Raw genomic sequence first — 15,855 nt, 5'->3', positions numbered from 1 at the left:
GTAGAATTTAATGTGTCCAAAATGCTTAAAAATAAATTGCTATATGAAATTTGATGAGTCACCTTTTATTAAAGAGCAAATTGGATTTTACACTCAAATCTGTAATGAATAAACCTTAGCAATATTAAGGACTGAAAAATTTATTTTAATATTTCACTTTATTATTATTGTGAAGAGGTTATTCATTGCAATATTTGTTAAAATAAATAAACATAGAAATGATAATCATTTGTGATAAGGAAATGCAAGTGTTACTAATCTGCTATTGCGCATGCAAATCTTGTCAAATTGGTAGAATGAAAGACCTGATTTTTTTTATATATAATATGTATGTATTTATGTATTTTAAACATTTGAAGGGCCTTTGCCAAGTTTGTTCATAAGATAGATAAGATAAGATAGATAAGATTAAATCAATAATGGAATATGATAGATAGATACATGTTTTATCTGAACAAAGCCAGGTGAAAATGAACAAAGAGCGGATCAGTTATAAGAAAGAAACAAACTTCTGTAAGATGTTTAGATGTTTCTGAAGTTCTCTTATATGCAATTTCGATGTCCTGTTGATGTCTACAGATGAACTTCATCTAGTATTGTAGGAATACATTGATTTTCAATTAAAAAAAAAAAAAGGCAGGCAGTTGACCAGCCATGTGAAACTGTCTTAGATTCTTGGGATTTTGCTGCTTTCTCAATCTGGAGGTTACCGGCTCTGATAGGGGTAGCAGAAAACTTTTAATCCAGATTAATATATTTTTGAGAAATAGTCTTCAGCAGTAAGTTTTCATTACCACCCTGTAGAAAGAGCTAGAGAGAAAACAATGTTATGTTTAAGAGTTAAATGTTTAGATTACTTGAAATTCACATTTCAGGACTGATTTTATTTTACTGTTGTCAATTTGATTTGGCTAGCTGCAGGTAATTATAGCTAGGTAACGCACAGAGCAAAAGTGCTCTGAAACACCTGCTTATAATTGGAAAACAGCTTAATTAATGTTCTTATTGTGGTTTCTGCGGTTTACAAAATACAGAGCTTGACAACTACAGAAGATGCTAAGTTGTGATTCATACGTGTTGATTTGCAATCGCAGCTAGAAAATGCACATTATTGCCATGAATTTTAAATGACAGGGAGAAAAGAAGTTATTTGCCCATATTAAGAATTAATTTTCATGGTTTTCACTTTTTCTGGGTTTCATTGTTCATGTAAAAGCCTTTTTCTAGATCATATCTTGCAAATGTAATTTTAGCTTCTTCAGGTTTACGTACCTGAACCTATTTATTATCTTGATTCCAGGAAACTAGGATACACAGCTGTTGTATCTGTAAGATTTCCCAAGGTTACCAGTGATTACAGAATGCAGAATACTTCATATTACCATAAGAGAGTCTAATTTACCTGTAGAACATTTCGTTGTTAATTAAAAATTTTACGGCTGTTTAGTTTCTGGTACTTTCTGCTAATCCAATGTTTTCACCTGACACTGTCCCATATTGACCCTATTTTTAGTAGACTTCTCCTTAATGCTTTAACATGTTTAGCCTCTGTTCAACGTTGTCTGTTGAGACTTAGCTAGGGTGAATTTCAATCAAAATCTTGCAACTACTTTTTAATCATTTCTTGTTTCCTTATGATGAGTGTGTTTTTCCCTTTACAGAATCCTGATGAAATTCTGTCAGACATCTTGTATTTCTTCATAAAACAGTTTTCTGTGTGGAAAGTAACAAATTGCTTGTTTTTCTTTCGGTATTTATCCCTGGATTTCAAATCTAAAAGTTTTGTAATCCCTAGTTGTAGCAATTCACAAGTTTATATTTCCACATTTGTGTTTTTCTTGGAATTAGGTCTAACATAACATTCAGGCAAGCTGGTTGTTTCACAGACTGTATAAAAAGCAGTTGTACAACATCTTCAGAAAATGTTTGACTTCCTTGATTTATTACTTGACTCTTGCTTTCAATAGCCAAGTAATTAAAATCTCACCATGATGAGAAATCTGGCTTTTATCCAGAGCTTTTCTATCTCTGAAAACATTTTCTTATCTACTTTCTGTCACTGCCCTGGAGGTCTGTAGCAATATATAAAGAATATCACCTGACTGGCTACCTTTATTCTTGACAAGTAACCAAATGGTCTGTTCTGTGTAAGCACCAGTATTGCATTGTGTCTTTGAACAGTATAACTCTTTTCTAATATTGCCTTTCCCCTTTGCTTTCTGTGTTATTCCTTTGGTAAATTTTGCTTCCAGGAATTTTAAATCATCAGTAGTCTTTACATTTTAGTCACGTCCCTGTTACACGAATAATGACCTGGATGCAGGGTTGTGTTTGTGTCAGCTAGCTGAAGAACAATTCAGGGGATAATCTTCTGCCGTTAAATGTAATCCTCATTCTTTTTTCTTCCAGCATTTTATTCTGCTTTCAATCAATACATCTTTGCATTTGATTTTTAAATTTATTGGCATTATTTGTTTTCAACAATTTTATTGATAGGGACACAAAGGTACAATCAGAAATGTTGAAATAATACATGTTCAATGCAGATGTGTGACTACTGTTGATTCTAGTACTTTCAGATATTTAACTCATACCATAAGATTTAAACTTCCAGAAGAACTAAACACATTTCACAGTGCAGTCAAAGATAGCACAAGGGCAACATGTTTTAGTGTATTTTAAACTTGCATATGTTCTTGAAGTGCTTTGTCACTTGAAACATTAGCCATCTGCCAGTAAGCTTCTCTTTGTAGGAAAGATTATGGCAAAGGTTGTAGTGAAGCAGCATTAGTGTAATGTGTGACCTCAGATCTCCTTGATCCTTTTTAATCTGGTTTCAGAGTTAGTGCAGAGATTTCCCCAGACTCATTGGCTGATCTCCTCCTGGTAATACTTAAAAGTCCTTGCAGATTCTTTTAAATCCATCTGGGGTTTTACAGTAAAAGTAAAGGCTTTTCTAATTTGCCAGCAAACTGTTGCTGGAATTAGAGATTTGATTTTAGGGTTTCCATTCCCTTCAGTTTCTGATGGCTATGCAGTTACCATCTACAGGAGGGACCTCTACTACGGGATTCCCCAATATCTGTTTTTAGGTTGTCTCTCTTCCACATTATTGTGCAGGTGGTACTGATAAAGTCCGTGAAGCAATTCGAGCCATAGGACATCAGAGAGGGAAGAATGTCCTTACCTATCTTCTTTGCCAGAACCCTGCCATATCCACTTTTCTTTCCCGGTCTGTAGCTGAGGTTAGGAGGTATTTATAGTTCACTGTTAACAACTTCAGTCTCTGGGTTGGGTGTTTTTTTGTTTTTTTTTTTTTGGTCTTCCTTTAATTGCCTTTTTTTTTTTAAATTATTTCTTCCATATGTCTGGCATAAGAGTTGTGAACATGAGGGAAATGAGGGAAATGTGGCTTTTTCAGTTCCTAAAAGCCTCCTGCCAAGAGTGTCCAAGAATATGCTAATTTTGTCTAGAACTCACAGGGCAGTTGTTACCTTTCCATCTTTTCTGTAGCTACAATAATCTGTGTTTTGTTAATTTTCTGAATAGAACCCTGTAATACGATCTTTGTAGGTTACTCATTTTTTTAATACCCATTTTCTCCTCTTTCCCATGTAGTTCACTGAGTTTTTGTGTGCCTCTCTCTGAGGGAGCCCTCAGGAGGTTTCAAATTAATTGCCAGTCTATTTTATTTTATTTTATTTTATTTTATTTTATTTTATTTTATTTGTGTGTGCTGGAAACTTTAACATCTTTATATATATCAATTCTCACTAGCTCTTCAAGTCTTGGAGCTCAGTCAAGTTGACAGACCATGCTCAGTTCACTAGATCTTTCTGGACCAGGTTTTTAACAAACCTAAATAAGAACAAACTAGAGTTTGAACCTGTTCATAATTTTTTTGTTATACTTTAAAATGCAAATTGATCTATTTCTTATATGTTTGTTTTCAGAAATGCCAACTTCTTGACTTGCTATCCATGATTACAGTGCTGGAACTACAGTTAAACAAAGTTATAATTTAATTCACTTGAATTTGAATTGTGAATAATCAGAAAAAGAAACTCAAAATGCTCTGAAGCTAACACATCTGTCAAATTTAACTTAAAACTATTTCCTCATGTAGCTTGCTTGAAATGTGAAATGATACTGTTTAGAACAAAAAAATATTTACACAGTAAGATAATGAGATGCTGTAAAGTTTATACTGAATATAGTATTTTGTCTCTCTTGCAATATTCATCATATGCTTTATACCATAGAGAGATTCGGTTCTTGTACATTATCTTTTTTTAATCCAACAGTGAGGCTTTATAAATATAAAACCTATAGATATATGGCCAAAAATCCTCTTCATTCCATCAGGGATAAGTTTTTAACATTGAGTGTTAATCCAAAGTGTCACCTGTCATTATTTGTCTTCATGCTCTGAGATGTTGGCAGGCTGCTATAGAACAGAGCTAGCTCCTCCATCTTCATCCTTTCTGTCACCAGTAGGCAAATGCTGTGGGATTTTTATTATCATTATTTCTTTTAATTTCATTTTCTATTTTTCTGATTAAATATTTTTGGGCTGCTAATATAATTTTTCACGCGTTTGCTTATTTTCTTCTCTTGTTCTGAAGGGTGTCTGAGATGGGGCTGCAACCTCAGTAGCTGTGGCCATGTGGCTTGTTCTCTTTTAGACTGGCACAACTGCCATGGTTTATGCTTTCCATTAGAGCAGATTTGTTCTGCTGGCTTGATGGGTCTTGAGTGGAGGCTGGCCTGATTTGCTCCTGATTTGGCATTCTCAGTGATTACAGTATTGAAATTTTAAGAGCTGTTCTACGAAGTCAGATACACCAGGGAATTTTGACCAGACGTGTTTGCTGAGCAAAAGTGATGATCTGTAGGAATGGGCCATACCATTTCCACGAGGAAATCATTAAAAAAAAAAACAAAAAAAAGAAGAAAAGAAAAAAAAAATTGAAAGGATGGTTTGTTCTTTTATTTGGACGGGTAATAGAATTTGAATGTTCTTCTTGGACTTGCTTTATGTACAATAATGTTACTATGTAAGTGACGTATGCGTATATGTGTGATACAAACTACAGTAAATATAATAATATTTCATAATAATTATGAAATTTATGCAAGTATTATTCTTTTCTACATTTAAAACAAAACAAAACTCCTCCCTTGCAATGATATTCTTTTCTTTATGCCTAATTTTTACATGGTGTTGCTTCAATAAATCATTGTCTGCTAATAAGAGATATGTTCTTCAAAAAAGGAATTCTTTTAAATTATTATAGATCAGTTAAACTAATGGGGTCCTTTAGAGTTGCTATTCTTAACCAACACATTAACAGTAATGAAGAAAGATCAATTTTGGCTTTTTTTAAATTTCTTTTCCTTCCAGGCTAGTCTGTTAATAAGTTACTGATCCCTAGAAAATTTCTTCTGCTTTTCTAGCCGTATGCACTTAAAGTGGATAAGCCCTGTCAGAATCAATAAGTACTTTGGACTTCACTGCTTTAATCATGTGATAGTGTGATGCTACCTGAAACATCTTGTATCACACAACGTTAACTGGTAACATTAGAATTTAAAGTATATAGGGAGTCTTTATTTTTCTAATTGTCATTGAATAAAAAAATGTAGATATGTCAATGTCTTAATTTTAACTTGGTTTAATTATTACAATTGAATGTTTAACTATCAAAACCATTTATTTCTTTTAGGGTTTTTAGGAACCTCTTGTGAAGACAAAATAGACCCTTGTGCATCATCTCCCTGCCAGAACAATGGAACCTGTTATGCAGACAGACTTGTCTTCTCCTGCAGTTGTAGTCCTGGATTTACAGGACCTATGTGTGCTCAGCTGATTGACTTCTGTGCTCTGAATCCTTGTGCACATGGCATTTGTCGCAGTGTTGGAACCAGCTACAAATGCCTCTGTATCCCCGGTTTGTACCAAACAATTACATGTTTTATAAATCTTCCAAGATTTTTATATGTAGATTCCAATATATAGTTTATATATACTTTAAATATATATAGTTTAAAATTAATTCCTCTTTTCTTTTCAGTATGTAAAACATGTTGAGCAGATGTTCTATCTGTTTAGAATAACAATAGGAATCTTTTGATTTGGAAAATCAAAAATTGCAGGGTAAGCACTGAAAATACCCACTGAGATCCATATGGCTTGGTGATATTTACAGCTGTGTTATAAAAGAGTATTGTGCAGGATAAACCTTTCTAAGGTGAGGTATCAGTGTCATTGAAATTACAAAATTTGATAGAATGGAAAACATCACAGCAATTGTTGGGGAAAGAATGGAAACAGACAAGGTAGTTGAACAAAGGAAGGAAAAAAATGGTTACCCTAAAGGGTTTAGCTCTGCCATCCATGCTTGTATAAATTATCTCTCTTCAGAAGTTCCAGTGGTACTGCTCAGGTGAGTACAGCTGGTGGACTCAGGTGGTACCTGCTTGATGACACAGCTTGTCTGTGCATGGTGTCTGGGTTGCATTTTTCTTAGGTCTAGATATTTTTTTCTTTATTATACCAATGTAGTAAAATATTGAGTTTTTATGGCCCCTTTAAATATTTTAGCCCTGAAAACTAATAGGTAGAGTAATGGAATGAATTATACCATATGTGTAGAAAAAGATTATACTTTAGTCCACACTCACTACCACTTATGTGTTTACAGGGTAAAAACCAATAATCTTTCTTTTGGTTTGAATAATTTTGGCATTATTGTTTAAAAGAAAAAAAAAAGTTCCTATGCAGCTATAAACTTGAAATCTGCAAAAGTTAAGTGGAAAATAAATCCCCAGTGCACAAGAATGAGTTAAGCAGTGAAGCTGGATAGTTAGTAACTCTACATAAACATGACACTGTGACGTGCGTGTTGTTCTTGGAAGCTCCTTTTGGAGAAATGCCTGCTCTCTGCTTTCACTTGTCTTCTGGGAAACCAGTCGCAAGTCTGTATCTCCAGCTCTTTTCCTTGTCTCCTCAGTTAGCAAGCTGTGGAGCTACCCTACCAATCACAAAGCCTGAAGTAGATTGCTAATCTGAGTATTAGTATGTATAGCATCCCAATGCTTTCTCTTGGCTTGTACATAAGAAAGCAGGTGGCTTCTTTCCCTTCCAAAGAAGTTTCTCTTTCTGCTCCCTAGAAGGAAGCCCACAATCTGTTCCTATAATGCTTTTCCTCTCAGAGTAGTATAGTGAGTATTAGGACAAAAACAAGGTAAAAATAGCTGTTTCATTTGACTTTCAAGTATTGGCATTTTGAGGAAGAAAGATCCAATGTCGCTGCCTGCTGCTTGTGTTTCTTATGGCTTCTTAGAGCAAGGTGAAATATAGACAACTCTTCTATTTTCCTTGACAGGAGTGAGGTTTTATCTAAGATTCTGTAGCCCATAAAACTGGTATCTCATCTGAAAAAAGATCTCTGAAGACACAAGTAAGAATTACCAGCTTATATTTTGGATAGTATATTGAGTGCACACTTCAAAGTGTTACTTTCAGTAACTGATATATATGATCATCAAGGAAATTCCATATGTTGAGAGGATGCTGCTCAAGGATGAAAGCATTCATCACTTTGTAGGAATAATGGATTGAAACTGGAAAGTGGAAAGAACAGGTTTCAGCGTTATGAATACTTCAGCATAAGGAATCATGTTGTGTAGCAAGATTCTTGCTGATGTATGCTATCCTGAGAGGGAGGCCACAATATGGTTGTGTAGTTTCACAGCTTTATTGCTGAGATTTTCTTCTTGCATTGTGTTTTGATTTTGGGAAGAAGACACTTCTGGTAATAGGTTAGACACTAACATTAATCATTGCTACTTAGACACAAAGAAAGAACCATCAGAACCTTTTTTTTTTTTTCCAGAAGTACTCACAAATGAACAGAAGTTAATGGAAACGACAGATTTATAATCCAAATACATTCTACATTCTGCTTTATAAAAGGAGAAAGATATAAATGTGAAGTGCAGACTCTACCATAGCAGTATAGCAGTGTTATAATTTATTTCTTGTTCATCAGATGAGAATTTATACATATGGTATTATAAAAATCTCATGATATCATATAGGAACTTCTGTAAGCATTGAGACATATTACCTCATTTAAAACAAAACAAACATCAACATCCCCCACAAAAATAAATAAACAAATGAATAAATAAATAAAAGCTTGCAGCTTTTCTGAAACAAGAGGGTAGGTAGATTTTTTTTGTTTGTTTGTTTGTTTTGCTGGCATGATAGGTGAGGATGTTTAAGTGACTTCAGAATACAGAAGCAGTATGACCTAGCATTTGGTTTCTGTTGTATACTTCAGGAAGTGTAGATGACAATTCTTTCATTTCAAATTTTCAGTCCTCCTTTTTGAAGTGTTTAAATACTTTGCCGTTGTATTGCATAATAGAGGAACCCCTAGAGAATAGGATTGATTATTGAGATGAAGAGCAACATACTTAATCATATTTAAATAGAGCTAGCATACCCTGTCTTATTGAGAGAACAAGCCACAATTCATATAAGTTGATAATTAGTTCCATGTCTGAAAAAATATCTTTTTGATTGCAAGTAGTTGAATTTGTCAGGTGATGTTTTCCTAAATTCTTTATTAGAACTAATAACTTGATAGTTTAATATTTACCCATTCACTGTTCTTCTTCTTGCCCAGTCCCCAGAAGGACTAAATAGCAGAGGGGGTGAACAGGAGAAAAAGGGTTGAGCTTCTAAATAAATAAACAGATACACTTGTAGATATGATGTGGAGGTGAACACTTGACAGGTAGGAATATGAGAGTTGCTTGGTAGCATCAAGCTATTCCTTGACTGAGTAGTGTGTATTTTGTTAACTTGTTCAGATTCTGAATGGAAAAGGGCTGTTTTTCTAGCTGTTGCATAGTGCAAGCAGTTAGGGCATGGTCAAGAAAAATCTCTACAGAGGATGGTGAAACTATTGAGATGAGGAGCTGCCTAACTCTGGATGACATGGAAAGTGATCAAAATATATCAATATGGTTTGATTCTTAAGTGGTTTTTGATGTATGACTGAAACCGGAGTTAACTGGAAAAAAAAAAAAAAGACCCACAAAGAGTACAAAGAGCACTTTTAAAAAATACCTGTGCTGTGTATGCTCTGGAAAGTTCTGAAAAGAATAGACAGGAGACAAATGCTTTGAATTATAGAAACTGAAAAACAAAAAGAGATATTTTACCCTTGTATAACTGATGCATTAAGTCATCCGAAGCCTGAACTTCCCAGTTAGCGTCAAAATTTTCTTCTACGTTTCTACCAAAAAAAGGGATCCAACTTGGAACTGGAGTATCAGGAGCTGTCCAGCACGAGGGCTCTCCTGAGGCGTCCCTGAAAGGCAATGCTAGGCATTTCTTGTTCTGGGAAAACCAGAGAAGGCTTTAAGAATCTCCACTATGTCCTCTACCTGTGGTTTAAACAAACAAAAGCTAGTTAAATGTTGTTGGCCAAACAAGAGATTTTTATTCCTGAAATTTGTCACCTAATCTGTGGGGAAGTTGTTGGTTAGGTTTGTGCAAAATAATTTCCTGTCACTCAGGGCTTAAAAATAATCCCACACCTCTCATATATTATGGAAACTTATTTTTATTTAAATAATATTTGTGATCTTAAAAGTTAGCCAGGTAAGAAGCCATAGAGCTTGCATCCAAGACCATATATTACACTTCTTAAAGTTGAACTTTTTTGCATTGCTCCACATATGAAATTTTATTAGAAGTATTTAAGAAAATGATTTCTTTTTTAAAAACAGTAAAACCATTGTTTACGATTGACTGCTGCAATTTCAATTTTAAAATGATTATTTGTTATAGAAGGACTTCCCTCCGCAAATGACATTACTTGCTTCATATAGTGGTAGAATTAAAGGCCAAATTATGAAATATTTCTTTTAACTTGTCAATAATTGAAAAATTTGGATGATTTATTTCTGAAGGTCATTAGAACAGCACTCAAGAGGTAGGAAAATAGGAATAGTGAAAATTGTTTTCTTGTGCCTTTTAATTGTTATGAATCTTTATTTCAGTTTTTTTTTTTTTTAATCATAGATTATCAGCAGAATTTTAACAAGCTACTTTCAGAGATTTTCCCCATAGTTTAATGGCACACTAGACAAATGGAAATCGAGTTCTTTATAGTTCAGTGTTTAGAAGTCACCATAACGCAAACTTTGCAAATGGTTTACATGATTTTTTTTAAAGAAAGCCAAGAACGATTAAATTTTAGGATTTCAATGTTACAACTCGTAAAAAGCTAAAGTAGAGACTATAGAGCATGGCCCAACACATTTTTGCTATCTTCATTAAAAAGGAGTGTGATAAAGTGGATGAGTTAGGCCTCAGCTGTATTAAAAACCTGGATTCTATTTACAATTTTGCCTGCAGAGATTTTGATAGTCTCTGCTACATTACTTGTAAAGTGGGTGAATAAAATTTGCGTGCAGTTTGGTAGCATTATCAAGGTTTAATAATAAACATTCTGGACTACATGGAGATGTTACCATATATTAGAAAGAAACGATCTCTGCTTCTTGAGCCTGGGGCTTTCTGACTTGCAGGCTCTCAGCATCAGTGTGCCAGCTCCAAGACTACAAACTTCTTTGTGTGGGTGTCTCTCACTTTCAAACGTATCACTGAATTCATATACATAATTTAGAAACATTAATGGTAGGTTTATTAAATTATGTTTTAGATCTCTCTTCTGTCTTGGTTGTACAGTATATCTGGAACCTGCAGCTTAAATTAAAAAGGCAAAACAAACAAACAAAAAGAAAAAAAAAAAAACAACCCACAACTTTAGAAGCTGCCAATTTCAATTTTTGTGTGTGTGTTCAGTCCTAGGATGCCATGTTCTTTTTATGAGGTATTTGGCAGGGGATGTAATTTCTTATTACAGAAGCAAAACACTGCAGAGTTTTGCTTGTATCTGTGACCTGAATGCCATCCTTCCTTTATGCACAGTTTCTACCAGCAGGCATACAGTGTCAGCTGGATTTTCATCTGTGTTACTTCTGCCTCAAAAATTAAACAGGAGAGGAATTTTAAACAGTTCCAATCAGCACAGGGTCTGCAAGTCTCCTTGCTTAGTAGGCAGTTTGGTTTCCATGGTTTTTTTTTGTTTGTTTGTTTGTTTGTTTTTGCCAGCTTACAGATTTAAAGAATGATAAATGATTATTATTGAACTTGCCTATCTGCACAATTTGCAGAACACACACAACCAGGCATTTGCTACTGATTTTCTTTTCGTGTTGGCTTTCATGAGCATGGTTATGGATAACCTACATCATCTAATAGCTTGTATAGAAAAGCTAATTTGTATAAACTAACTTGGAAAGCTGTCTAATGCTTTTGAATGCTCCCGTTTCCAAATGTAGGGGGTAGGAAGCATGAGTCATCTCTAAATTGAATATGTATCTTTTTAAAATGTCCTGCTGAGAGGGTTAGTTGGAATTCAAAAGCCTGTGCAACAAATTCTAAAACTGTTTCTTATATATGTGTAGTTTTTCAATTGTATGTGAAATTTTACATTTAAATCTTTATTTACGTGCTTACACACCCAAATTATTAATACTTCTCGCCTGGTCCCATAGATTAAAAACAAACAAACAAAACCAACAAAAAACAGTGGTTGGACATTGCATTCATATTTTAAATGCCTTGTGTTTTCACGCTTACCATATGTTAGCCAACTACTCTTGATAAAAATTAGTGTGCTTGTTTGTTGGACTTCTCATCTAGAGCCTGATTCAAGAAACCACTGGGACCCCACTTTGTTCATAGAACATTTATTTAGTCCCTGAATCCCAGAGCAGTTTCTTTCTCGTCTTAAGCCTTTCCACCTCTTTATTCTCTATTCATTTAATAAAGCTGCTGTTGCTAGTTTCAAATGCAAACATTTAATATATTCTTTTATTATTTTTTTCTGGCCCAAAGTCAAGAAATCTATCTAGTAATTGAATAACTTACTATTGCAGCAAACTTTTGCATTTGGCTTTTTCTTAAAGACATAGGAGTAAGGAGTTTGAAACTGCAAAACACACATACCGACATAAACACTTGTCCCCTGCTTTGTAAGCATATATGATAGCACAAAGAGAAAATTTGAAAATAAGAGGAGTGTCAGAAAAAAATCCCCAGGGTATGAAAAGTGGTGGCAATTTCAGATGTAGTGCCTTGGAGTATTTCGTCTGCACTCGGCTTTTTGCTCATGTGTCTAAATAGATGGGCGTGGGAGCGTAGGTTTATCTTAGTGCATCTGCAGAGGCAGGTGCAACACTTGCCTGCAGCAATAGCAATTTTTCTTTTCTCTGTCTTTTCCCTTCCCATATTTTGGAGCTGGGGTGAGAAATGCAAGCTCTGGCAGAAGTGACTTCAGGTTAATTCCAGTTCCAGACTCTCTGTGAGCCCTTTATTGCCTCTGGTTCCTCATCTTGTTTCCACCTCTACTTTAAGACAGCCCTGCATGCAATCTGCCCATGGCTGGTAAGCATGCCTCCCTACCTTCCTGCCATCTGGAGCAGCTTTTCTCTCTTTCTCACTTATTTAATTTCTATATAAGCTCAGGTTTTAACCGAACACATTTATTTCATGACCATATAATAAGCAACTCTGTTAGTGAAGGGCTGTGTATGAACTGATGTTCCCTGTGAATTAGAGCTCTCTATTGCATTTTACCCCATTAGGCCTTCCAAATTAAGGTGGGGTTTTTGTCTTGCTGTCTTGATTTGCTGAAGTGTTAAGTGTGAATAAGCACAGGGAATCACTGCTGAGGGGCTAGTGTCTGAGAAAGCGTCAAAAGCTTTCAACTTTGTTCTTTATTGATTTATAATGGGAGAGCAAGCATTTCTCTCTCCCTTTTGTTAACCTGTTAGTGCAGATAATCTCAAGAGGTTGGCAAGCACTGCTGTACTTTTTGCCCCATCAGCTGTTCTTCAGGGCTTTGATAAAACCCACAGCTTCTTCTCATCAGCCTGTTTGACACAGATTGTGTGCTCCCTTTCATGTTTTCTCCCTTTGCAATTTTTAACACGGCCATGTTAAAAAGTGCCTTGGTGTATGTAGTTGTCTGCAGCCCAAGCCTCTGTTGCTTCACAAAGAAGGATTTGGGAATCCATAGGAGGGTAGCAGCCAAAAAAACAATAACAAAAGGACAGTTGTTTAGAGGGAGAAGGGGTAACGTAGGGACATTGTTTTATTATTTTTATTATTTTATATTTTTTAGGTTTCTTGTCCCTTCCCCAGCTCTCTGAAGAGAGTGTATCAGAGTGGAACTGTCAACTGGCAAGTTCTGCTTGCGTGCATGAAGGCACAGTTACTGAAGGCATATCTGCTTTGTAGCGACCTGGAAAAAAGAAAAGAGTTTAATAATTTTAGGTGCCCTTTTTGAAGCTGCAATGTCAAATGTGGTTTTTTTTCTGCCCAGGACACAGAAGCTAGAGTAGTGTTGTTCATGTAGATATCATTTCTTTCTGAATATGTCCACGGAAATGTTATACACCACAAAATAGGCAAATAGCTCTGTTCAGCATTGCTTGTGAATACAAAAGCAGCAGAATTCATGTTACAAGGAAGAAAGGAAACAACCCTGCTAGAACCTGTTATTCTGAAGTTATCTCTGAAAAATTCTCCCATTTCCATCTTAATTCTTTGATAAAAGATACAAGCATTCTTCTGTAGCCTTTTTGAAGACATATGTATGCATTCAACATCATACATGGTTTATATATGAGTACAATTTAAAAGCGTGGGGCTGGCGGTGAGGGGGGAACATGCATGGGCGAGATGTGCCTTGTCATGGAGACTGAAAGCACCTTTCCCTCCCTGTGCACCGTGCCTTCATGCCTTCACCTTCTATGTAAGGTGATGCCACGTTTCCCGTGGGTTTTGGGGAGTGGGCAAGGATTTTCAAGGATTCTGGTCCCTGGGAAGGGTGAAAACTGTGGGACACGTGGCAAGCACCGGCTCTCGACCTGCAAGCAGAGGAAGGAGGGTAGCGCTTAGCTCATCAGTTCTGTGGTGCCTGGCTAGCAGCTTCTGACAAAGTGGTTCTGAAGTGTTTCTTAGAAAGCTGCTCGTCCAACTATGGACTATTGAAAGATAATTGTGTGCAAAACCATGATACTGTGTATGTATCTTGTGTAGTACTAATATCTGGTGTATCTTCAGGAAGCCTTATTTTTAATTATACGTAATGGGATGAGAGGGAAAGAAATGGTGTCTGGAGGTGCCGTTTGTCCTATTTTCTGCAGTTCTGTGACAATTTGGGGAAAAGTTTAGACTAGGAGAGTGAATATAGGTTGTCCCTTACTGAGATGAGAATCTGCCCCTCTTTTTGGTTCCTTCTTCTTGAAAGATATCCTCACTTCATATCTGCAAGCTTTTGCAACCTAGAGACTATCTGAGAAAGTAAAATTGCTCTGAAATATCTACATATTGTAGTTCGGCCTTTTTGGCATCTTTATCCATGCACTTAGCATCTGTATTCATGGTATACTCATTCATCTGTTGCTTTTATAGTTGTATGTAGCATGTAAATCAAGATTTGAAAAAACATAAACTGTGTTCCCATGCACAGCATTGTATTACAGATTACAAGTACAAATTTACGGTATTGCATCGTGCTAACAAGAGGTCAAGAGGGAAATATCGGCTGTGATGAGTTAGGAAGATTAAATGTTTTACTGCTTTAACCTAAACTAATCCATGGTAGGGGGTTGGAAGAGTAGCTTTATGTAGTGTTAATGTATCATGACATATCTTTTCTGTATGCTTGTTCTTTGTGAAATAGTGTTTTTAATATGAAAGCGTATTTGAAACTGCCTGTTTCAACTGCCTGTTGATGGATTAATTACCTACAAATGTAGATATTGTTTCTGGAGCTGGAAAGCCCCTACTTGAAAAAAAATAAAGGAAAAAGAAAAGTAATAAGTAGAAGGCAGAAGAGAGGAAGCTTTTCATTAGTAGAAGTATAACCTGGGTTTATTGAAGAGGAATTAAATAAGCTAAGGTAACAAATATAATTGTCTTCAAAATGAGCAGGCTTACAATTCTTCATATTTAATCCTAAGTAACCAATATAATCAAGAGATAGCATTGCAGTTGGTTTATTTCCATTTTTATACTGTACTAATTTATGTTGTTGCTTAAGAATAGGTATTGCTTTGACCTTATCTACTATATCTAGAAAGTAATTTCAACTACTGTTAAAACTAATGATCATATGATAAGCTGAATCATAAGAAAAGCATTATTTCAAGCAGATTAATTCCTTTTCTTATTTCATGATAGAATTGACTTAGTAAGTGGCTATTAGCAGGTCTTGAACATCTCTTGTGCTCCTATTTTCTTCAGACCACAATACCTGCCTACTACTTGTGAATACCATAAAAATAATGTATCTCAATGCTTCTAAATTGTTTTGACATAGTACAGCATTAAAGTTGAAATATATAAAATATTATCATTCTAACTACAGTTATACAGTTATCACCTCTTTGATGAAAAGCCTCTTTGATGCAAGGATTCAAGAAAACTCAAAGACATGTAGATAATAGATTATTCCATTTTGCAGAGTGCAGTTGTTTGCATTGCCTGTTGCAGCCTTGGCCAGCTGCCTCGGTGCTTACTGCCTTGCTGTGGTTCATCGCATCGGGAGTGTCTGGGGCATCTCTCAGAAAATTGTGCTTCCTGTTTTTTTTTTTTTTTTTTTTAAATCAAAATTAAAAATCAATTGCCCTTAAAATCAATGTCTTAACATGCATCTGTCTGTACAGTATATTTCAATTAACACATCTGCTTGCAAT

The 15,855-nt window shown here is 35.3% G+C and overlaps 1 protein-coding gene across 1 annotated transcript in view; it reads left to right on the top strand.

Annotated features, from left to right (window-relative positions):
- DNER (delta/notch like EGF repeat containing) overlaps nt 1-15,855 on the top strand; it is a 121,249-nt gene that overhangs the window by 88,932 nt on the left and 16,462 nt on the right. Inside the window, exon 8 of the mRNA XM_080605293.1 lies at nt 5,727-5,951. Coding sequence (XP_080461419.1) covers nt 5,727-5,951 — 225 coding nt within the window. The remainder of the gene's footprint in view (nt 1-5,726; nt 5,952-15,855) is intronic.

Source organism: Anser brachyrhynchus, assembly GCF_964034855.1.
Source record: "Anser brachyrhynchus genome assembly, chromosome: 9".
In the NCBI taxonomy this organism is placed as follows: domain Eukaryota; kingdom Metazoa; phylum Chordata; class Aves; order Anseriformes; family Anatidae; genus Anser; species Anser brachyrhynchus.
This window is presented reverse-complemented; position numbering and strand designations above follow the sequence as displayed.